The sequence below is a fragment of the Plecotus auritus genome (assembly GCF_963455305.1).
Source record: "Plecotus auritus genome assembly, chromosome: 9".
NCBI lineage: Eukaryota > Metazoa > Chordata > Mammalia > Chiroptera > Vespertilionidae > Plecotus > Plecotus auritus.
Genome location: NC_137783.1, coordinates 1,901,125 through 1,925,807, shown reverse-complemented (window position 1 = coordinate 1,925,807; position 24,683 = coordinate 1,901,125). Strand labels below are relative to the sequence as shown.

Genomic DNA, 24,683 nt, shown 5'->3' with positions numbered 1-24,683 from the left:
CACGAGGATGGCTCTGTGGGCCGTGGAGGGCAGCAGTGATTTCTGAGCAGAGGGACAGCCTGAACGGACCTTGCAGGATGGCTGGGTCCGGCCAGGAGGAGGGGGAGGAGGAGGAGGAGGAAGTCACTTGTGCTGGTGGGGGTGAGCCTGAGCACAGGCCCCCTCTCCCGCGGCGCTGTGTGACTCTGAGCGAATCGCTTTCTGCATCTAGGACTGTGGCCGCTTGCAGATGTCCCACGTCCTAATCCCCAGAACCTGTGTGTTTGTTGCCTTACCTGGCGAACGGGACTTCGCAGGTGAGAGTAAGCTCAGGATCTTGAAATGGGGAGATGAGCACGTGAGACTTGAGGAGTCTTTGAGATCTTGCTTCTCGGCCATGGTAATCAGCATGGATGGCCCATAGAAAGCAGAGGTTGAGCCACAAATGCAGGGGTGTTTCCCTGAGGATGTGGGATCCATCCTGAACCCATAGCCACGGCTAAACATCCCTGGATCCTATTCTTCTTTTCAGCCCAGCCGGTGCCACCTTCTGCGGTGCAAGTTGCCGATCCATCCTCACCAGGCTTGGGCGTATGCTCTCGGGCCTCCATCCATTCCTTCCAACTCTTCAACCTGCTCCGTCTCAGTGCGCCCATGGGCACAGAGACAACGCTGGGCGTGCGCAGGCCTCGGGGCAGTCCCAGGGCCAGACAGCTGTCCCTACAGTGTGAGAAAGGCTGTGCCAGTCAAGTTCTTTGACCCTGGCCAAGTGAGTTCCAGAAGGGGAGCCCTGGGGAGGTGGGGAAGGCTGCCAGGCAATTTACAGAATCAGAGGGCCCAGAACTCGCAGCTCCGCGAGTGGGAATGGCAGATGGTTCATTCCAGGCGTTGCTGCCAGGATCCCCCACCTGTGGTTGAGCGCTGTCCGATGCACCGGAAGATTGCCAGACTCCCAGGGGAAGGAGCCCACTCCCGCCCGCAGCCAGGCCCTTGATTGGCCTAGAGAGCGGCTACAGCGTTTGGACAGGTTCAAGCCTCGGGCTAATGAGAGGGCACGATCCTCTCGTGGCAAAGCCCTCCTAGCACAATTATAGCCAAAGGCTATAGTTGTAAGCTTGAACCTATGGCCCGAACCTGTGGTCCCAGGAGGCTGAGTGATGTGGGCTTGATAGAGTTCAGGTGCATGTAATTGAGTAGATTCTAAACCTGCGAGAACGTTGTAAACATTTTTTTTTTAATATATTTTATTGATTTCTTACAGAGAGGAAAGGGAGAGGATAGATAGTTAGAAACATCAATCAGCTGCCTCCTGCACACCTCCCACTGGGGATGTGCCCGCAACCCAGGTACATGCCCTTGACCGGAATCAAACCCAGGACCCTTCAGTCCGCAGGCCAACGCTCCATCCACTAAGCCAAACCAGTCAGGGCCGTTGTAAACATCTTGACCACGCCCTTACTTGGCCTCGTGGAATCTGGCTATAAAATAAAGACTCGGCTTGCAGGCCGTGGCGCTGTCTCTCCATGAGCGTCCCACCTAGCCCCAGCTTTATTCTCTTGTCTGTCTTCTTTGATCCTTCACCACCCACCCCCCTCCTCAGGCTCACCCCTGGCTGTGCTGGACACGGCTCAGATTGGCAAGCCCACCACCACAGGACATCCGAACAAAGCCAAACTCCCTGGACCAGAAAAAGGGGCAAGGACACCCATCAGGCAAAAGCAGAGACCTCACTGAGGTGAAGGCAGCCTGGGACCCTGCAGGGGGGGCGCCCAGAGTGGCCTGGCCTAGTCCTGGAAGGCCCAGCAGCAGGAGCCCGTGACCGGAGGAGACCTGAAGATGGAGGGGGTCCCCGGGAGGCACGGGATGGAGAGAGGCCCAGTGACACGCACGCCCCTGTGACAGCGAGTCCTGCCCAGGGCTCTTCTGGTTGCTGGGGCTGGAACCCCTCCCAGGCGTGTGAATGTTAATTTTTTAAAAATACGTTTTTACTGATGTCAGAGAGGAAGGGAGAAGAAGAGAGAGAGAGAGAAACATCGATGATGAGAGAGAATCGCCGATCGGCTGCCTCTTGCATGCCCCACACTGGGGATCGAGCACGCAACCCAGGCATGTGCCCCGACCGGGAATGGAACCATGAGGCCTCCTGGTTCATGGATTGACGCTCCACCACTGGGCCACACTGGCCGGGCCGGGAATATCTTAAAATGTTAGAGAACACTGAAGGGAACAGCTTCCCACCTGGTCCCTGGACCCGCAGCACAGTGCCCTCGGGCTCAGCCATTTGCTCCCAGGTCCTCTCCCGGACCCAGCAAAGTGTGCGACTGGGAGGGGAGGCCTCGGCGGCGTGTGCCCGCGCCGGGAGGGGAGGCCTCGGCGTGTGCCCGTGCCGGGAGTTCGCCTGGAGCAGGAACGGGGACTGGGCCGCCCGGGGCTCTGCTCTCTCATTTCCTGGTTCAGAGCAGTTCGGCCACTTCCTGGCTACGGGGTATTGGGCCAGTCACCCAAGCTCCGTTTTCCCAACTGCAAACGGACGACAGTAACAGGGCCTGCTTGTGGCGTCGCGGCGAGGGTTACAGTCCATAACCCAAATCAGAAAAGCCTGGCGCGAGGCCCAGAGGCGCGCCCGAGAAGCACAGCTGGTATCGTCACCCGGTCACTACCTACCAGGAGCGACTGACACCTGCTCCCCCTGCCAGTGTCACCCCGCGTTGCTTTCGTTTGTAAGTTTTTTGTTAGTCCTCACCCGAGGATATTGTTCCACTGATTTTTTTTTTAATATATTTTATTGATATTTTACAGAGAGGAAGGGAGAGGGATAGAGAGTTAGAAACATCGATGAGAGAGAAACATCGACCAGCTGCCTCCTGCACACCCCCTACTGGGGATGTGCCCGCAACCAAGGCACATGCCCTTGACCGGAATCAAACCCGGGACCCCCCAGTCCGCAGGCCGACGCTCTATCCACTGAGCCAAACCGGTTTTGGCTCCACTGATTTTTTTTAGAGAGAGCGGAAGGGAGAGGCAGAGACCAAGAGAAACGACGCCCTATCCACTGAGCCAAACCAGCTAGGGCTGATTTTTAAAAAAGCTGTTGCTTTCCAAGAGGGAATACTAACTTCTTAAAGCAAAACACGTTGACTAAACATTTGCATTTTGGTCGCAGTCTGGGGACCACGGGTGGGAAGGCTCCACGTGGAGGGCTCGCCAATCCAAGTGTCCGGGGGGGGGGGGGGGTTGCCAAGGAAAACTTGCTCCGGTGGCAGCCAGAATGCACGGCCCGGTGGGGAGGGGGACGCTAGCCCTGAGTGGTGACTCTCGGGGCGCAAGGCGGGGAGGAGAGGGGCAGGCAAACAGTCACCAGCGGGTCCCGCTGCTGCGGGGTTTCTTTCAAAAGCCAGTGCTCCCCCTCCCGCCCTGTGGACCCTCTGCTCAGAGCAAGTCCCGGGGCGCAGCTTGCAGCGTGGCGAGTAAGCTCCCTGTCACCCTGCTGTGCCTCCTGAAGCTGTCTCCTTGGCATACATGTCCTGCCCCGGGGGCTGGCCCAACCCACAGGCTTTCACCTGCAGAATCTTGGTTGTGTTTTATTTCAGGAACATGAGATTGTATCTGAGGGGCTTTCATGGGGCTTAGAACGTTGCCCCCCCTCCGCATCCACAGCAAATTCTCTCCATTGTTAGCAGCGTGCGTGGCCGGCTCCCCGAGGCCAAGGCCTGGCTGCAGTCGTGGCCACTCCGCTTGTGGGATCGCTCAGGACGCCGGGCACCATCGATTTGCATCAGCGCCTCTGGAAAGATACCGTTTAGATCTAGACTGTGGAATTCACTAAATAGCCCCAGAACCGATCGGGTTATTTAACACAACATCCCTAACGTTGCCCTCTCTCAGCTGCCGCTCTTGGGCGCATTGTCTTGGATGGCGTTATCAGCTCGGGACACCCGCCATGAATATCGATCCCCCGCTTGTGACAGCCGTCACTTGCCATCAGGGCAGGTCAGGGTGGAGCCCGCGGAGCGTCGAAGCAATTTAAAGGCAGCGCTCGGGCGGAATGCTAATGTCCGGCTGGGAAAACAAACGGCCTCCACGCACGGGGTGGGGCGGGGCGGGCGGGGGGAGCTTGCTGGACACGGATAGTTGATTACAGAAGAACACCTTGGGTGTGAACACCGGTGTGAGTGAGTCACCACATCGCCAAACTGGGCCTCCAGGCAGGGGGTCAGCAAAACCATTCCCCAAGGCCCTCTCTCCACGCACCAAACGGGGGAATCCCGTTTGTTCTGGGGGTGAGGGTTTCTCTCTAAGTGGGTGAGTAAGGGGGGGGGGCGGTTTCTATTCCTCCCATGTTTGTGGGAGACACCTCACCGTTTCTTCGGTGCCGGCTATTTCCAGAAGCCAAGTTCTGAGTGTGAGGGCTCACGTGCCCTTACGCCGCCCTGAACACACGTGTCAGAGATACAGGCTCAATAAAGGGCAAGAGCAATTTAAAAATAACGAAAAGAAGTTCTTCAAGACCCGCTGTCTCAACACACGGGGCCTTGAAGCGTTCCAGCCTCTCCAATGCGGCTCCTCCCTCTCGGCTCCTCTCCGTCGGTTCCCCTGCCCACCTCCCTCCAGGGAAAGTGCTTTGCATCCAAGCGGAAAGGGTCACGTCATTTAAACAAAAAAGCCTGAGCATTTATAAAGTGAAAATTACCCAGGCCGGGGCCTTGGCTGTCCTAACCGCCCCTGTCCCTCTGGTTGGGGGTACGGGGGTGGGGGCGGGGGGCTCTAGAAGGCCGGGTGGGGTCACCTTCCCGTGAAAATGGCCTCACCGCCTCTCACAGGTGGACATGTGAGAAGAGGGACCTTGGGAAGCCACAGATGCCCATTTTGGAGTGACCTTAGAAGGTCGGCCTCTGGCCTCAGGACTAACCTGGCAGGAAAGAGGAACGCAGTTGTTAAAAGTACAAGGGGGCGGGGATCAGTACGGGGCGGGGGAGGGAGAAAGAAAGAAAAGGAAGATTAAAGGAAAACGAGTGAGAAGAGTTGTCGAAACAGACAGCAAAGCCCTAACCGGTTTGGCTCAGTGGATAGAGCGTCGGCCTGCAGACTGAAGGGTCCCGGGTTCGATTCCGGTCAAGGGCATGGACCTTGGTTGCGAGCACATCCCCAGTAGGGGGCGTGCAGGAGGCAGCTGATTGATGTCTCTCTCTCATCGATGTTTCTAACTCTCTATCCCTCTCTCTTCCTCTCTGTAAAAAAATCAATAAAATATATTAAAAAAAAAAAAAAGAAAGAAAGAAACAGACAGCAAAGTCCCCTCTCTGTTTCAGGAATGGTTTGCGGCTGCACCCGGGCCCTGGGCCCCGCTGTGGGATTCGGGACGGGGCAGGCATTCCCTCCCTCTGGTTCTCACAGGTGGGCCCCCTCGGGTGGAGGCGGGCACTTCCGTTCCTGATTTCCTTTTCACGCACAGTCCATCTGGGCCGGGGGAGGAGGCTGCTTGCATGGGGCAGGGCTTTCAAGTCCCCAGGGGAGCCGCCTGGGAGGGGCCCAGAGGTTTGAATGAGAAAGGCTAGAGGCCCACTCTCCAACAACAGAAGGGATCAGCAGCCCAGCACTTTGATGGGGTCCCCCTCCCCTGCCTGCCCTACCTGCTTGGACAATAGTAATTGCCACGCCATTGTTCGACACCCCAGGGGGTGGGGAGAAAGGGCCTTGGGTTAGGGGTGCTTCTGGGCGGGGTGGTGGGGAGAAGCTCAGGGGAATGAGAGCAATGCGTGGGCTCCCAGGCGGTGCCCCAGTGACGGGAGGAAGAGGAATATAAGACAGGGAGGCTAGGGCGTTTCCCCCAGGACGGATGTCCACTGTCCCACAGGACTCGGTGGGGCAAGTGGGCCATTTCAGTGGTCTCGGCCCCCTGACCTCACACTCAAACCAGACAAACATCTTTCAGCCTTTATCTTCTTGGGGCTGGGAGTGGCGGAGGTCAAACAAGCCACCTGCTCCCCAGAGGCCCAGTTCCCGTTGTAAATGAGCAAATCCGGGGCTGTGGAGGCCTGCAGGGCACCAGGGCTGTGCTTGATGTCTCAGCCAGCCAGGTAGCCACCCTCACCTGGCTCACGGGCCCACCGGGCTCACCTGGCCCACCTGGCTCACCTGTCTCACCATGCTCACCTGGCCCACCTGGCCCACCTGGCTCACCATGCTCACCTGTCTCACCATGCTCACCTGGCCCACCTGGCTCACCTGTCTCACCATGCTCACCTGTCTCACCATGCTCACCTGTCTCACCATGCTCACCTGGCTCACCATGCTCACCTGGCCCACCATGCTCACCTGTCTCACCATGCTCACCTGGCTCACCTGGCTCACCATGCTCACCTGTCTCACCATGCTCACCTGTCTCACCATGCTCACCTGGCCCACCTGGCCCACCTGGCTCACCATGCTCACCTGTCTCACCATGCTCACCTGGCCCACCTGGCCCACCTGGCTCACCATGCTCACCTGTCTCACCATGCTCACCTGTCTCACCATGCTCACCTGTCTCACCATGCTCACCTGGCTCACCATGCTCACCTGGCCCACCATGCTCACCTGTCTCACCATGCTCACCTGGCCCACCATGCTCACCTGTCTCACCATTCTCACCTGTCTCACCATGCTCACCTGGCTCACCTGTCTCACCATGCTCACCTGTCTCACCATGCTCACCTGGCTCACCATGCTCACCTGGCCCACCATGCTCACCTGTCTCACCATGCTCACCTGGCCCACCATGCTCACCTGGCCCACCATGCTCACCTGTCTCACCATGCTCACCTGTCTCACCATGCTCACCTGGCTCACCTGTCTCACCATGCTCACCTGGCCCACCATGCTCACCTGGCCCACCATGCCCACCTGGCCCACCATGCTCACCTGTCTCACCATGCTCACCTGTCTCACCATGCTCACCTGGCCCACCATGCTCACCTGGCCCACCATGCTCACCTGGCCCACCTGGATCACCTGGCCCACCATGCTCACCTGGCCCACCTGGATCACCTGGCCCACCATGCCCACCTGGCTCACCGGGCTCACCGGGCTCACCTGGCTCACCTGGCCCACCTGGCCCACCTGGATCACCTGGCCCACCTGGATCACCTGGCCCACCATGCCCACCTGGCTCACCGGGCTCACCGGGCTCACCTGGCTCACCTGGCCCACCTGGCTCACCTGGATCACCTGGCTCACCTGGCCCACCTGGCTCACCTGGCTCACCTGGCCCACCTGGCTCTGAACCTGAGACCTGCCAAAGCCTCCACAGCCGCGGCCACCTTTGCGGGACTGGGCTCTCTGTCCAAGCCCCTGCCCTGAGGTGGAAGGGAAGGCCTGGCCCAGGGCAGGATTTCGTCCTCGGTTCCGGGACAGCAGGAGGTGCTGAAGAGGCCTGTCCAGGAGAAGAGGACTGGGTTTGAGTCCAGACTGCCACCAGCCAGCAGTGTCCCTGGGCAACTCACTTCTCATCTTTGAGCCTCAATTTTCTCATCTTTAAAACGGGGATACTAGTCTATCCAGGCTACGCCCACCTCCCAGGGATGCTCTGAGAATCCCGAGGATCCAGTGAGATGGCTCAAGCCCCACGGTTCTGTAAACTGTGCGGACACGAGGGCCCAAATCCGAGGTGACCAGGTCTCAGGCCATCACTGTGCTTCGCTAGCGAGGCAGGGGGTGAGCTGAGCGTTGCTTTGAAGTCATCAGTCCTGGCCTCCACCGCATCCCCACTGCCAAGGCGGGTGCTTTGGGGAAAGGGCGCAAGCCGTCTGTGCGTGTCTGTTGGGGCCCCGGGATGAAAGCGCCCAGCCCTCCCTCCCTCCCTCCCTCGCTCCGGTAGTCTCTGCGGTGGGGCGGAGGCGCGCGGAGCCGGCGCTCTTGGAGCGGGCGCGCGCACCGGTGCGCCCTGGCCAAGGCTAGCGGCCCGGGGGAGGCGCGGGCGGTCCTGGGCTGCTGGTAGCGCGCCCTGCAGGTGGTGGGGGCCCGGCCGAGCAAGTGCCAATCGGCGCGCAGCCCCCCGCTGCTCTCCCCGCCCCGCCTTCCCGCCCCCTCCCCCGCTTCCCTTGGCCGCCCCGACCCTCCCACCAGCTGGAGACCGCGGAAGAGCCACGGAAGAAGACGAGCCGGAGCGCGGCTGGCGGGCATGCTGGCCTGGCAGGACGGCGGGGCCAAGGCGGCTCCCTCCCCCCACAAGATCTCCTTCTCCGTCCTGGACATCCTGGACCCACAGAAATTCACCCGCGCGACGCTCCCGGCCCTGCGCCCTGCTCCCCGGGAAGCCAAGAAAAGTTTGGCGGAGGCCGGAGCGGGGGAGGATGCCGGCTCCGGGGACCAGGCCCGCCCGCGCGCGACCCCTGGTAAGGATGCGAGGAGGCCCCCGGCTCGGGGAAGCCCGGGCGCGGGTGATGCGATGGAGCGGTGTGTGCGCGTGGGGTGGGGAGGGGGGCCGGCCAGGGACGCGGGAATGGCCCGGAGAGGCGGCTCTGCAAGGCGCCCGGCGAGGGGTGGCCCGCCTTGGAACTGGGCTGAGGCCGAAGGAGGCCTCCAGGAGAGGGACTTGCCCCCGAAACCCCATCCCTGCTCACCCAGCTCTCATTTGCTCGCGGTGGAAACGAACGCCCCGCGCCCACCCGGCCCAGCCTCATTCATTTATCGGGCGTGTACCGCTCCCGCCACGTGCCGGGAGCTGCTAGAGGCTGGGATAAAAGTCAGAAAAACGTCAGAACCTGCGAGACAGCGTCATGAATATCGCCCCCATTTTATGGATGAGGAAGCCGAGGTTCACCCGGCCTGGAGGTCCTAGTGAGGATGGGGGTCAGGGTTAGCCTGGTGCCCACGGCCAACTACCCGGAGACACCTGCAGACCCCGCTGCCTCCCGCCCCCCCCCCTCACAGGGGGGTGTGGGATGATGGGGAGCTTTTAGTCTTTTCTCCTCCACCCCCCCCCCCTTATTTAAGAGAGTGGAAGGGAAGGAGAGAGACGGAAACATCGGTGTGAGAGAAACTCATGGATTGGTTGCCTCCCGCACGTCAGGGCTGGGGATCGAACCTGCAACGAGGTACCTGCCCTTGACTGGAATGGAACCCGAGACCCTTTAGTCCGCGGGCTGCCGCTCTGTCCACTGAGCCACACCGGCCAGGGCTCCAATCCCTCTTGGGCTTGCTCCTCACCTGGTGGACACCTGATGAGGATCCAGGGAGGTGTGTGTCTGGAAGGACAAAGGGCACCAGGACCCTGGGGGGGGGGGGGCTGGCGCGAGGCTCCCTGGAGAGAGGCCATGGGTCAGAGGCGCAGGCTGGGGGTGGGGGAGCTGGATGCACGCATCCTCTCGCGCCCCCCACCCCCAAGTTTGGCGCTGATTGTCTGGGGCTCGGGGCGCCTCTGGCGGCCGCGCTGGGGCCCGGCGGTCAGCCTGGTAATTGCTAGGATCGCCCCTCCGAGGGGCGCGCTCCCGCCCCCGCCCCATGATCGATATCCTATTACTGGCCACCGCGTATCTCCTGCCTACAGCTTGCAGGTACGGGCTTCCACCCCCTTCCCCTGTCTGATCCTAATATTGCTCGATTAAAACTTACCTTTAATAGATGACATCTATCGATCCACCCCGCACAAATCTGAAACTCTATTAACGCGCGGGAGCGAGGAGATGGGAAAGGGGGCTTTCTCCTGAAGGGAGGGCCTAAGAACTTCTGTTTTAACTGCCAGGAGTCCCGACCAGAACAGGGGAGACGCGGCCCTACAGGCACTGGGCGTCCCCACATCTTAATGTGCAATGACCGCCCCCCCCCCCGCAAGGTTGTCCAATAAGATCATTATTTTTTCTTAATGCGGATGTCATTCCTTCAAACTACATTGTGGACGCCTCCTGCGTCACAGACGAGTGAAAGGCAAGGGGTACTGCGCCCCTACACTGCACCCCGACACTGCACCCCGACACTGCCGCTCCGAGAAGGGCCGGCTGGGGCTGGGCTGGGGACGAGCGGCGTGCTCTGTGGGGAACGGGCTGTTGGTCTGGACCGGCGGCCGCGGTTCCGGGCTTCGGGTAACCGCCCCCTGCTCCCCTAGATGCTGCGGACCCAGGCGCGGAGGCGGCGTCCCCACTGGAGTGCTCGGAGGCGGAGGAGGCGGAGGAGGAGGAGGACCCCGAGGATGCGGGCGGGCGGCGGCGGGACCGGGCAGCGCGCCTGCAGGCGGGTCCGCCCAGCTCCCCGGAGGCGCGGCCCGCGGCGTTGGCGGCGGGGGAGTGCGGCGCGGGCGGCCAGGCGGGGTCCCTGGGCTCCCCGGGGTCCCCGCAGCCGCGGCGCCGACGCGCCGAGCCCAGCGGCGCCAGGCCGAGGCGCGCGCGCACCGCCTTCACCTACGAGCAGCTGGTGGCCCTGGAGAGCAAGTTCCGCGCCACGCGCTACCTGTCGGTGTGCGAGCGCCTGAACCTGGCGCTGTCGCTCAGCCTCACCGAGACGCAGGTCAAAATCTGGTTCCAGAACCGCAGGACCAAGTGGAAGAAGCAGAACCCCGGCGCCGACGGCGCGGCGCAGGCGGGGGGCGGCGCGGCCCAGGCCGGGGCCCCCGGGGCTGCAGCGGCGAGCGGTGGCGGCGGCTCGGGGGGCAGCCCGGGTCCCCCAGCCCCAGGCGCGCCGCCCTTCCAGACTTTCCCCTCCTACTCCGCGGCCAACGTGTTCTTCCCCGCCGCCTCCTTCCCGCTGACGGCCGTCGCCGCAGCCGGGGGCCCCTTTGCGCCCTTCCTCGGGCCCCCCTACCTGACCCCCTTCTACGCCCCTCACCTATGAACTCGCCGCCCCTCGGGCCTCCGCTTCACCGGGACTTTCAGTGAGTGGCGTCGCCCTGAGGCCCCCACTCCGCCGCGGGGCACCGAGGCGCAGGGGCCACCCCCTCCCGGTGCGCGGGTGTCTGCGCGCCCCTTCGCCGCCAGGGGGCGCCGCCAGGGCCGGGGAGAGGCCGCTCCCAGCCACGCCGCCCCGGGCACTGACCGTCTGAATCCACCGAGGCCACGTCGTTAGCCGTCCTCAGGTTTCCCGTGTCTGGATCCGGCTCCCCTGTTCGGTCAGGCCCAACTGCCCCCAGGGTCCCTTTGGGGGGGTCTGGGAGCCGCCACCTCCAGTCCGGTCCGCCAGCTGCTCCCCCGGGACCGAGTCCTCCAGGATGTTAGCGCACCCGCAGGGTGAGGAGCTCCCCGTTTCGCGGCTGACTGCTCCCCTTTCACACTGGGTCACTGGCCCAAACCCAGGGGTTTCTCCCCAGGACCCGCCGCGGCTGCGGGAGCTGCGGCCCTGAGCGCGCACCACGCAGGGAAACGGACGCTGTTTTCAGTGCGTGAAACCCAGCGTGTTAGACCTTCCTTTAGGATTCGGACTTGAGCACGATCCTTGTTCCAGACACTCTCCGTGGAGGCCTCTCCGTGGAGGCCTCTCCGTGGAGGACCCTCCGTGGAGGCCTGGTGAACACGCAGAAGGTTGCACGGGGCGTGAAAGAAACGCTTCCTGGGTGCGCGGAGCTGCTGGGGACGAAAGCATATTCCTATTGGATCCCACTGCAGGCGCTTAACCGGGCCGGCACCCCACCTGCTGCTGTGACCATCTGCCCACACTTCGTTCTTCCGTGACCTTGACTCGCCAGCGTCGTTTGGACTTCTCCCTCCGGTTCTCTATGTAACGTGGCTTGTAGGCCGCCCACAGCTCAGCAGCCCAGGCGGCCCCAAGCGACGAGGTCATGTTCCTTTTATTCTCGCCTTTGCTTGATTGAGGCCCACTGATATCGACAGGAATACCACGTTCCTTCTTCCTTCTCCGTAGCCTGTGCCATTAATCATTACATTTAATCGTCAGTGACTTCCTGTCAAGTAAAGCACACTGCTGGTATGAACCCATAATGCTATTGCCATCTTTTTGTTTTTGCTTTTTTAATTTCAGAGAGGAAGGGAGAGGGAGAGAGAGAGACACATCAATGATGAGAGAGAATCGGTGATCCGCTGCCTCCTGCACATCCCCTACTGGGGATGGAGCCCGAAACCCAGGCATGTGCCCTCACCGGTAACTGAACCGTGACCTCCTGGTTCATAGGTTGATGCTGTACCACTGAGCCACGCCAGCCTGTCACTATTGTCATCTTAAAATATCACGTTCTATTATGATCAGGAATGATAGAAAAGAGCCTTCCTTTCTCTCAAATTAAGTGAAGACTTCATATTTATGTGACCTACGAGATGTGAAAATATCTATTATTTAATTGTCTAAGATTTACTGCTGAGACCCTTTTCCTTCTATTCTAAGGGAGAAAAGTGTCCCCAGACAATGCATTGTACTTTCTAAAAGACAGTAGGTGCCGGATGAGATAAAGAAAAAAAAAGGCAGTTACTGCAGTAGAGGCGATTCTTTTATTCATTTTCACATGCTGGTCAGCATCCTTCAGAACTATTCTTGGTTTCTCAAAAGTCACGTCCGTGCGTCCCGGCAGCCCAGGGGACAGAGGCGAGACGGGAGCAAGGAGCTGGATTTCCCTAAGATGTGGGACGCTGGCATCCCTCTCGGGTACCAGGACCACGGACTCCGGGTAGAGAGAGGGCCGGATTTCCCTAAGATGTGGGACGCTGGCATCCCTCTCGGGTACCAGGACCACGGACTCCGGGTAGAGAGAGGGCCGGATTTCCCGAAGATGTGGGACGCTGGCATCCCTCTCGGGTACCAGGACCACGGACTCCGGGTAGAGAGAGGGCCGGATTTCCCTAAGATGTGGGACGCTGGCATCCCTCTCGGGTACCAGGACCACGGACTCCGGGTAGAGAGAGGGCCGGGCGCACGGGGCGGAAGGGGGAGGGTGGGCGCTGCTTGTGGACGACCACGGTCTAGCAGAGCAATGCCCCCAGGGTGTGACCGTGAGTTCAAGGCCCGGGGCTTTCCACTCACATCCTTAGACTCAGCCTGTGGATGTGCCTACAGATGCCTTTTGTAAAGGCTTCTCCCGTCTCGCTGCCTCTGAGCAACGCCTTGACGGACTTCGTGATGACCAGACGTTGTCTGCATCCCCTCCCCCACCAGCTAGCATTCACAAATAGGGGGGATGTCTCCCCTAACCTGCTTCTCATGCCATCCGTTTCAGACCATAGCTACACACACAGCAGCTACGCTCCCAGGCAGTACATACAAGCACACCCTTAGGGTCATTTCGTAGCACAAGCGAAGCGGCTTTACGGAATTGTGATTAGTGGCTGCGAATTAAATCAAGGCCTGCCTACCAGGTTTTGGGGCATTATGAACTCCTAGACTCACTCCACTGGCTCTTCAGAGTCCGTGAGGAGCCCTGGCCCCGTAGCTCAGTTGGTGAGAGTGTTGATTCTGGGATTGACCCACGTCCCGAGTGGTTCAGGGTTCGGGCTCTGGAAGAGGGGCCGCACGCAAACAAAAGAGACGAGGACAATAGGCGGTTTCCCACAGTTCCAGTGCGCTAAGCTTGCAGGTTCCGTCCCTGGTCAGGGCACATACAAGAATCGATGATTCATGAATAAGTGGGACAACAAATTGATTTCTCTCTGTTTCCCTTCCTCAGTCTTAATCAATGCATACTCTTTTTTTCTGGGTTAATCCTCACTCAAGATTATTTTTCCATTCATTTTTAGGGAGAGTGGAAGAGAGAGAGAAAGATAGAGAAACATCGATGTAAGAGAAACATTGATTGGTTGCCTCCTGCAAGAGCCACCCGCCGTAGTCACCAGCCCTCGCTCCTTCAGATGACCACTTGTTCCAGTCGATGGCACACGCACTTTCTGAGCAGCACTTCAAAACTGTACGAAGAAGTGGGAAATGGGGTCTCTGAATGGTATGCCTCAAAGCAAGAAAAGTTCTATCAGGACGGTACCCACAAATTTCCTGAAAGACGGGGGAAATGTGTAGCTAGCGATGGACATTACTTTGAACAAAGCACTTTTGAACAAAGCACTAAGCAGTATCCGCATTATTAACCGGTACTGGTTAAAAATTCGGATCGACCCTTTACCGGTTAATAATCTGGATTTTGTAATCAAAGAAAACACGATAATTTCAAGAGAAACATCAAAAGTGCTTTGTTCAAAGTAATGCCCATCGCTAGCTACACATTTCCCCCGTCTTTCAGGTAATCTGTGGATACCGTCCCGATAGAACTTTGCTTGTTTGGAGGCAGACCATTCAGAGACCCAATTTTCCACTTCTCCGCACGTTGTGAAATGCTGCTCAGAAAGTGTGTGTGCCATCGATCGGAACAAGTGGTCATCTGAAGGAGCAAGACAACAAAATAGCACACACGTCCAATCGCATACATGTCAGCATACGTGTGACCCCATCGATGGAAAGAACCCGCATGATTAACCGGTATATCTAGTAACAGTCTAGGACAGGGGTGGGCAAACTTTTTGACTCGAGGGCCACAATGGGTTCTTAAACTGGACCGGAGGGCCGGAACAAAAGCATGGATGGAGTGTTTGTGTGAACTAGTATAAATTCAAAGTAAACATCATTACATAAAAGGGTACGGTCTTTTTTTAAAAATTTCAATAGTTTTATTCATTTCAAACATTTTAACAAGAAGAATGTAAACACTAATTATTATAATTTGCAACTTCAAAAAATGGAGGAATCATAGCACAATAACATACCTTATATTGAAGATGGCAAAGGCAAAATAAAATTGCCTAACAAAGGAAAGGTACAAAAGCCTTTCAAATTAAACTTAAATATAATAAAATAATTTAAAACTAAAACAAATAGAGAAGAACAAAATGTGTAAACAGTAAATTAAACATTTTCTTTAGTGCAACTTCCAAATTATGCCCAGGACGTAGATGTAGATGGCAATGTAGACTGGGTTGGAAGGTTTTTGGTCTTTAAAACATCCACTTCAGTGGGAACAGTGTTGTTGGTCTCCTTTTTAGCTAATGCTCTGATACTGTGCTCTCCAGGGGCGTGTCTCCCTACATCACCACGATAACGTGTCTCCGCATTCCCAGGGTGATGTCAGGGGACGGTCCGCGGGCATTCCAAGGAGCCTCTGGAAGATGGAGAGGTTGTTCCTTCTACTGAATGGGGATATAAATCCGCCCACTCAGAAGAAGGAGCTGCAGCCGTGTTTTCCGACGTTTCCATGTTAACACTGCTGCTGGTGAAGGAGCGGAGGGGAGAGCAAGAGAACCCTCCGCTCTTTCGGCTCCGCGGGCCGGATGGAACAGCCGAACGGGCCGGATCCAGCCCATGGGCCGTAGTTTGCCCACGGCTGGCCTAGGAAGTGGGAAGACACAGACTTCGGGAAAGAGAAGCAGAATGCAGCCCCTCCCCCCTCCCCACCCTCCGAGAGGGAGGAGAACCCAGATCCTGCCGTGGAGAAGGAGGAGAGCAAGCTGCCAACACTGAGGACTGGCTGGCATTTCCTCCCGGTGACCGGAAGGCACGGCGGCTTCACTGTCCATTTCCCGATGGTAACGACATCGCCTGCCTCTTCACGTGTCCACTGGCCACTTCCGTATCTGTCTGCTTAGGTGTTTTGTCAGATCTTCCGCCCACAGGTTACCCCCTCATTTCCTGGTAGGGTAACTGAGTCTTCGGGAGGCGACTTGTCCAAAGTAACCCACATTACCTAAGAAACAGACTCGGCGAGGCCGGGGAGGTGCCCAGGGTCACGCCGCTAGGAAGAAGAGACCAGAGCCTGAGCCGTGGGCCTAAAACTCCAGAGTGATTTACAGTGTACGGGGGGCTGCCAATCATATGGAATATTTGATTAAAATCTTTAAGAATGATCTGAGAGCTGTTTGGGCCTTTTGTAGTTCCCTGTACAGTGCCAGCACTTGGAAATAAAGGTGATTCTATAGTTCCCCCCCCTCCCCTCGCCCCCTGCACAAAGTGAGCCCTTATTCTGTGCCAACACTGTTTGGGGTGATGGGAGTTTATTTATTGATTTATTTATTTCTGTTAAAATTTGTTTGTGTTGATGGGAGAGGGGGAGGGAGAGGGAGAAAGACGACAATTGCTGGGAAGCAGAATGGCAAAGGACTGAGAAACTGCTCCAGAGACGGGCCGTTACACATTAGCATCCAAGGAGGGGGCATAAGGGGTTCCATGAAATCCATTGGTGGTTGACTAAGGAGGCGGGAGGAAGCAAAGCGGGAAACCTCTGGGATTGGCTAATGAGTAAAATGATAGACACATGGGTGGGTGCAGGAGAGCTAACATTCGCAGGGTGTGGAGATGGTAGTCGGGAGACAGATAACATCGAGGGGCGCTGTGGTCGCTGCTCTGGGGGGAGGCTGTGCCCCGGGGGGGGGGGGGGTCTGGGAAAGGAGAGTGCTCGGACCTTCCAAAGGTTTGTTATCTCAGATGCAGAGACAACAGGTGGGCTGGGTTCAGGTCCAGGTTGACCTTTGGCAAGAAAGGTGCCTGCTGCGGCCAGGGCCACCCGCCACGACGCGCTTTTAGGGTCAGCCTTCACTTCAGACCGTCCCGGTGGGTGCGTTAGCGCTCTGAGCTTGTACAGCCGCCCTCAGGCCTCCCCTGAGCGTGACGGGTTTCGTATGTGGCCCTTTTCCACCCACACAACTTCACTGCATTTGAAAGGAAATGTCACATTTATGAGATGGTGCCCAGCGTTTGCGTACAGGGGTGGGCAAACTTTTTGACTCGAGGGCCACCATGGGTTCTTAAACTGGACCGGAGGGCCGGAACAAAAGCATGGATGGAGTGTTTGTGTGAACTAATATAAATTCAAAGTAAAGGAGCGGAGGGCAGAGCAAGAGAACCGGATAGAACAGCCGGATCCGGCCCGCGGATCCGGCCCGCGGGCCGTCGTTTGCCCACGGCTGCCGTAGAAGCATTTGTTTGCTTTCCCGCCCTCACAGATGCAGGGAATCAATAGAAATCAACTCCGGTGGGAGGACAACGCCGATGCCTTGGGCTGCCCCGCAGCGGCAGGCGGCTCTGGGCTTTCTCACCTCTAACCCTCTGTTCCAGCAGCGTCTCCGTCTCTGTGCAGAGCCCAGTCCCGCCCCCCCCCCCACCCCGCGCAGAGCCCAGCCCAGCCCCCGCTCCACACACTGAGCGACGCACTCGCCTCTCCCCCAGCCCTGCCTGAGACGTCCCGACATTGAACTACAGTGTAGGCCAGTCTTCTGACCCAGCAATGGCACCGCGAGGACTTTAACCCACAGATATGCCTTCGTGAAGGGTCACAGACAAGGTTACCTGCTGAGACGCTGCACAGCAAGACTGGAACCAACCCCCTGTCTGCGATATGGGGCCATTAACGCAGCTATCAACAGAAGGCAGGGGCCCGCCTCTCCTAGGCCAGTGGTCGGCAAACTCGTTCGTCAACAGAGCCAAACATCCACAGGACAACGATTGACATTTCTTTGGAGAGCCAAATTTTTTAAACTTAAACTTCTTCTAACGCCACTTCTTCAAAATAGACTCGCCCAGGCCGTGGTATTTTGTGGAAGAGCCACACTCAAGGGGCCAACGAGCCGCATGTGGCTCGCGAGCCGCAGTTTGCCGACCACGGTCCTAGGGCCTCGGAGAGCGCCGGGCACGGCAGCAGCAAGGTCCAAAGAGCCCCTAGAACCTGCAGGTGCGGGTGTTAGAAAGCGGTGAGAAGATTGACGTGTCTGTTCTGGCTTCCGTGGCACAAACCGTCCGTGGAAGGACATGCAGGAAGCTAACACACAGGGTTGTCCACGTGGGCGTGGGCTGGAGGAAGTCTTCCCGGGGTGGGCTTTTTAATCTGCCTTGATTTGAAAACGAAACCGCTGCATTAAATGTTTACAGAGCAACGAGAAGTTGCTGGGGGCAGAAAATGTCAGAGAAGAAAGTAGCTCAATAGAACTATCTAAAAAAAAAGGGGGGGCGGGAAGAAAGAAGTAAGGAAGGGGGGAAGAAAGAAAGAAAGAAAGAGCTAGATGCTTTACGTAATTTCAAAGCTAATCTTTGGAAAAAGGAGAGATTGAAACTTTTTGACAAATCGCCCAGTGAGGCGCTTGCTATGCCCCGGGATCTATTGCAAGCTTCCTTTAGAAAGTGAACACGCAGGCAAAGCTGTTTCCAAAGCTTGTGTATGGACCGGAAGCGGGCCAGCTCAGAGCGGAATTGCTAACATGGAATGTGGCCCGACGGAGCTTCCCAGACCCAGGGCTCAGCGCAGAGAACTCTCGGCCGAGTAGGAACAGTTTCTGAGCTACGTGAGTGACACTTCACTCAACAGGGAAAGAAAAAGGTCGCCTTTTCCAAATAAAATGTGTTTCAGCGGATCAAAGTGATAACACAGTGTTGCCCTTCCAACGGGCACTTTTCTAGCTCTCTAAGTATGGCCTGTGATTTATGTGGATTTCAGCAGGAATCTGGAGAAGATGGAGGATTTAGGGCCGATGACGGTCGTGAGGACTAGCAAGAACCCGTGACTCATCGGGGTAAATACAGATAATGATGCCACTCATGTTTTGAGCTGCTGGCGGCTTGGAAGGGACTGGATGTTTTAGGGTACCACATCTCTCGGTGGTCCCCACGACAGCCCCTTTTACAAGATGCTGGGCGGGTGGTGCTTCCTGTTACCCAGCTAAGGAGTGGTGGAGTCAGGATAGACTTTTGGATTTTTAAAAATATATACATATTTGTCGACTTCAGAGAGAGGAGGCAGAGAGGGACAGAAACATCAATGATGAGAGAGAATCGTCCATCTCCTGCTTCCTATTGGGGATGGAGCCAGCAACCTGGCCATGTGCCCTGACTGGGAATCGGACTGTGACCTCCCAGTTCAGGGGTCGATGCTCAACCACTGAGCCACACTGGCCGGGCGACTTGGATTTTTTGATGCTGAAACCTGCATCTTAGCTACTGTAGGTCTGCCTGGCAGGTGCTCGGAGCAGCCACCGCGTGTACTGGAGCCCTGATGGGTCAGACTGGAGCACTGGTGGTCCCCTACGCACCCAGTCCCGCTCCGAAGCCCGAGCTGCAAGGCGCTGGCTCTCCTGGCTCTGGAGCTCTGCCCAGGGCTGTGAGCTGGGGGCAGGGCACGGGTCGTTCCGAATCCATCGGGAAACGGGAGACTGATGTGGCGGAGATCTCCCGCGGCTTCAATCTAGACTGAAACGAATTCGGACTCAGAAACAAAAGTAAGTTTAGTCAATGCAATAAATCAAACCTGAGGTAGCAGGGTAGCCTGTCATTCCTCAGCCCTAATTTAAGGATTTAATTCACCATTATTACTAAAATCCTTCTGGGGAGACTCAATGTCAGAAGAAGAGAGAAAGCCTGAATGCCTGTAGGAAGGGTCTGACAGCCACAATTGCAGAGTGCACGGGTGACTGAACCCCAGGGCTGGGCCACAAATGCAGAGTGCCTGGGACTGAACCCCAGGGCTGGGCCACAATTGCAGAGTGCCTGGGACTGAACCCCAGGGCTGGGCCACAAATGCAGAGTGCCTGGGACTGAACCCCAGGGCTGGGCCACAAATGCAGAGTGCCTGGGACTGAACCCCAGGGCTGGGCCACAAATGCAGAGTGCCTGGGACTGAACCCCAGGGCTGGCACTGTTTGTTGTCTGTGACTCGACTGTCCGAAATGGTGAGCAACTCGTGGCAAAATCCTGAGCAAACTAAACCGTAAGTGTCTTCAACAAAGACGAAATGATGTGTAATACCATATCATATTTACTTAATAGCGTTTACCTTTGAAATTAAAAAAACACCTTAAAAACCAATTTATTTAAGTCAACCATTTTAGGAGAAAACTTTGAATTCGTTTAATTAATTATTATTTTTATGATAGTTCAACACAGAAGAATCAGAATTCAAGTTCTCCAAAGAACAGTAACAAAAGGTATCCAACTTGGGGCACTCCGAGTCAGCCTTCACACAGTCAATAAAACGTCAATAAAACATCGTTGCAAAATACACGGGGCTTCCTAGTACCTGAATCGATAAGGATGTGAATATTTAACTAGCACTTGAGGTTGCTCTTATTTTATTTTTAAGTCAATGAGCAGTGTAAATATTTTCCAAATAAATGTTGCTATTGACTCACTACGTTAACTTTTTGTAAAAAAAAAATGTTTACTTCAACCATTTTTTGTTCTGAGTTGAAGTTCTTTCTGCGGATTACATACCCTGAGCAGGGAGCATGATGGGTAGACGCCCTGGCTTCTTGGCCACCCTCGTCCTATTTTGTAAGACGGCTGGGGCCCTTTGCCTGGGACCTTGGATTTACACCATCGTAAAAAGTGTTAGGTTAGGTTTTTACAGCTTTTCAGCTTTAAAATTTATTGTGCACATGAATCTGTAATTCCCTTGTTCAAAACAAGATAGTTATTATGTTTCCATATCAAGAATTAGCTGACTTTTCAGCTCCAGGGGCCAAGCCTCTTATTAATCATTTGCTATTGAGTTGACCTCAACAGACTTCCCCTCTAGCTGTGTGAGCCTCATAGGCCAGGCTGGCCGCCATCCCGCTTCCGGCGTTTTCTGTTCTCTTCCTACTCAGCCTTCTGGGCCCACAGGGTCCTTCACCTGTAGTCACCACCCCGAGACCCTCTCAGAGGCCCCGCTCTGGACCCAGCCCCGTTCTAGAGCTCAGGCCCCAGGCTGAGAACTGACCCGCCCTTCTCTGCTCCGTCCACTCAGCAGGCCCAGCTGGCAGCCCTTGGGCACTTAGGTGGCGAGGACAACAGGGAGGTGCCTTCCTTTCGTCACCCCAAGCTTCTAGGGCAGCCGTGGGCAAACTACGGCCCGCGGGCCGGATCCAGCTGTTCTATCCGGTTCTCTTGCTCTCCCCTCCGCTCCTTTACTTTGAATTTATATTAGTTCACACGAACACTCCATCCATGCTCTTGTTCCGGCCCTCCGGTCCAGTTTAAGAACCCATTGTGGCCCTCGAGTCAAAAAGTTTGCCCACCCCTGGTCTAGGGCTTTCAAAAATTTATTTCTCTAGAGAACTGATTTCAGAAAGGAAGGGAGAGGGAAAGACAGACTCATCCATGATGGGAGAGACTCATCTATCGGCTGCCTCCTGCACGCCCCACGCTGGGGATAGAACCCGGGCCTGTGCCCTGACCGGGACTCCAACCGTGACCTCCTGGTTCCTAGGTCGACACTCAACCCCCGGGCCGTGCCGCTGTGAAATCTGAATGGCTGTCACTGTCCCAGGAGTGGGGAGGGCTCCGGGCCACCAGGATCAGCCTCTCACATTGGCCACCTGCTCTGCCTCTTGTTCCTTGGGGACAAGATAACTAGCCGCTCACATCTGGGGGGTCACGCCCCCTGTGTGAACTCAGAAGCAGCTGCTCCTGCCCACAGCGGCCCAGCCGGGCATGGCTGGCCTGCGTACCCATTCCAGGGGTGCCCGCCTGCCCAGGTTTGCGGAGCAGAACACGGAGAAAGGCTTGCTCTCTGACACGTGTGGCATCATGACCCCTTCCCACGCGGGATGTTGCTGGGCTCCGGGAGGCTGTCGGAATCCTGCAGGGGGGCTCTGCCTCCGAGGACGTGGGGCCTGGCTGCGGAGAAGACACAGAGCTAGACACGGCCACGGGCAGGACCCGGACCAGCCGACGGGCTGTGCGAAGTGGCCCAAGGAGTCAGGGAGGGTGTCGCGTGGGGAGGGCCGGCCCAGAGCCGCACCTGGCGGCCTCAGGCCGAGCTCGGCTTCCTGGGAAAGAACTCCTTCTCCGGCAGGGCTGGGCCACACCAGGACCCGCGTTTCACCTGCGCACGTCTGAGTCTCGCCGCTGGCCCCGCTGGCGGAGCAGCTGCCCCCTCACCGCCGTCTCCAGGGGTGGGCAAACTTTTTGACTCGAGGGCCACCATGGGTTCTTAAACTGGACCGGAGAGCCGGAACAAAAGCATGGATGGAGTGTTTGTGTGAACTAATATACATTCAAAGTAAAGGAGCGGAGGGGAGAGCAAGAGAACCGGATAGAACAGCCGGATCCGGCCCGCGGGCCGTCGTTTGCCCACGGCTGGCTAGGCGCTGCTGGGCACTGCTGGGTGCTGCTGGGCGCTACCGGCTCCTGCCAGACCCGCCCTCTGGACCCCGAGTTCTCTCTCCTCCAGACGTCTTTCTGGAGGGAATATAACCGGAGGGGAAGGGCTTCTCTGCCGGTAAATTCACCGAACGCGTGCCTGCTAAGTCTCACTGCCTGACGTTCTCCTGGGCGTCAGCGGGGTTCTCCTCTTCGGTCACCCCAAGCCCAGGCAGAGGCAGGCTCCCCTAAGAACCAGCGATGACACGCTGGACGGCGAAGGGAGGAGGAAAAATCAGAGGCCCGTGTAAGCTTTTCCGGTCACAGAACTGAGAGTCGCCTGTGTCAGAAAACTAGGAGTTCTTTCCTTCCAGCCCGGCCGGTGAGGCTCAGTGGCTGAGCATCGATCCATGAACCGAGAGGTCACTGGTTCAATTCCCAGTCAGGGCACATGCCCAGCGTGTGTGTGTGGTGGGGGGGGGGGGGGAGGGGGAGAGGAGGGGAGGGGTAGCGGGGAGTCGTGCAGAAGGAAGCTGATCTTTGACGTTTCTCTCATCGATATTTCTCTCTCTCATGGATGTTTCTATCCTGCCCCCTTCCTCTCTCTCTAAAAGAAATCAATAAAAACATATTTATTTTTTTTTTTTAAAAAAGAATTCTTTCCCTTTAAATGTAGCATCTGCTTTTTCCCATGGTCAGAATTGCAAGGCTTCTGTGCACACTTGTTGAAGGTGCGCTTCCCGACGCCCACCCCCCCACCCCCCCGCCTTGCTAGAGGCCCGCACGCTCTGGCCTGGTGTGAAACCTTTCCCGCTTTGGCGCTGGGCACTCCAGGGACATGTGCTGGCTGAACTGATGCAGTCCGTTTAGGTGCGGGATATCTGCTACGGGATCAGTCTCTCTCTGTCGGCTTCATGGCTCCTGGGCAGTTAAATACTGGGACCTATGGACAGTTTTTGAGGCTCGAAAATCTTTGCAATGTATGCTCTGCCCTTACACGTGAACAGGCTGTACACATAAAGCACATGCCAGTGGAGCCGTTTGGCCTGCTTCCTGGATGAAAACAAGCCGCTTTCAAGTCTACGTCTCCAAGGCCAAGTTAGGCTGGAAAACAGCCGTTGGGAGAGAAGCTGTAAGATATTACCACGCTCCCTGTTCCTGCTGCATTTTCCCGATAAGAAAGAGGAGATAAAACCCAGACATTCTCAGCAGTTTCTTGCTCGCGGAAGCACTTTTGTTACAGAGCGCCTTATCTGTGAGTCCCGGAGCGTTCCAGCCTGTGCCCCTGTTCACACGCTGGCTGGCCCGCCCCCGGTGTGAGCTCAGAGGCACCTGCTCCTACTCGCAGAGGCAGAGCCCGGGCCCCTGGCTTCGCAGTCATTCCAAGAGCTGGGCTTGGCTTCCATACCTGCCCAGGTTGGAAGAGCAGGAACGAGGGGAGATGATTTCTCTCTGACCCCTGGGGCAGAACCAGCTAACTTCCAGTAATTAATCACACTGTGCAGGGTAGTGGAGGGAGAGAAAAAAGAAAGAGAGAAAAAGAAAAGAAAGGAAGAGAAAAGGAAAAGGCACAGGCCTGCTCTCAGAGAGTTCCAGTGGCCCCAACAGTGGGAGTAAGTGGCCTTGGTCTAGGGCAGGTGGGGCCCAGGAGGACGGAATCCCTTGGGGTCTTGCTCTGGACAGCTGCAAACCTGGGCCCTGCTGTTACGGCCCCGCCTCGGTGCCCACACCGTTTTCCCGCCCCTGCAGTGCAGCTGTGACTACTTCCCGCTCAGCGGCTTATGTATGTCCAATGTCTTCCATTTGCCCTCCGACCCCATCTTCTCCCTGCCTTCCCCACCCTGTCTGTGTCCCAGGAGGCTCACCTGCAAGTACTGCCTTCCAGGGCTGGCACCTGGCTCCCTGGCCTCCGGGTGGCTCCATCCCCGTGGGTCACTCATGGCCCAGGCAGGTGTGGGCTCTGGAAACCTCTCCCCTTAGGCGTGGGGCTGACAAAGGCCCCAGGTGCACGGGCCCAGCTCACTCCTCCACCCTCTGGTTGACCTGTCCCCCGCGAAATGATGACCAAGCAGACCTCAAAGTTACATCCTGGAGCTGCTGCTGGTTTCCCCGCGGGGAGCCTGACTGATCACGTGGGTCTAGTGGACCGCGGGGCCCACTTCGGTCCTCTGTCCCTGTCTGCACACAGGGCGGGGCCGGCCTCCCCTTGGGATAGCCTGGGCAGGCCGCCTGCCTCTCCTGTGTTACCCAACACCCCACGGAGACAGTGGGGCCTACACGATGTCCACGTCCCCTCCGAGTTCACGTGAGATTGAGCTCTGAGTCTTGTCACGGGCGTGGAGGGCGCCGCAGACAAACGCACGGTGCATTGCAAGCATTTAGCTATCTCCGCAGCGACGGGGCGGCGGGGTGCCCAGCTGCCGCGGTGGCTTCTGGGGGCGGGTTCAGAGCCGCAGCCACCGCGGTTCAAGGGCGAGGGGGCCGCAGCCGCGTCTGGGGTGGGGCTGACGTTGGCGCCCTGAGGCTCTGCGGGGCCAGGGGCGGGGCGCACAGTCGCGGGGGTCAGCAGGGCCGGGGGCCGAGGAGAGGCAACGGCCAGCGGGCGCGGGGCGCAGGGACCCGGCTGCGGCTCCGAGCAGCGGGCCCGGGAGGCGCGAGCGCGGCTCGAACCCGCCGTTCCAGGCCGGGTCCGCGGCTCGCGCCCGCAGGGC

The 24,683-nt window shown here is 57.6% G+C and overlaps 1 protein-coding gene across 1 annotated transcript; it reads left to right on the top strand.

The window, feature by feature from the left end:
• Window positions 1-8,137: 8,137 nt before the first annotated feature.
• On the top strand, window positions 8,138-10,782 carry NKX1-2 (NK1 homeobox 2; the record flags this gene model as incomplete). Its single annotated transcript, XM_080640173.1, has 2 exons — window positions 8,138-8,351; window positions 10,061-10,782. 2 exons carry the CDS (start codon window positions 8,138-8,140, stop codon window positions 10,780-10,782), a joined length of 936 nt encoding a protein of 311 aa, XP_080496299.1.
• Between the last annotated feature and the right edge of the window lie 13,901 nt (window positions 10,783-24,683).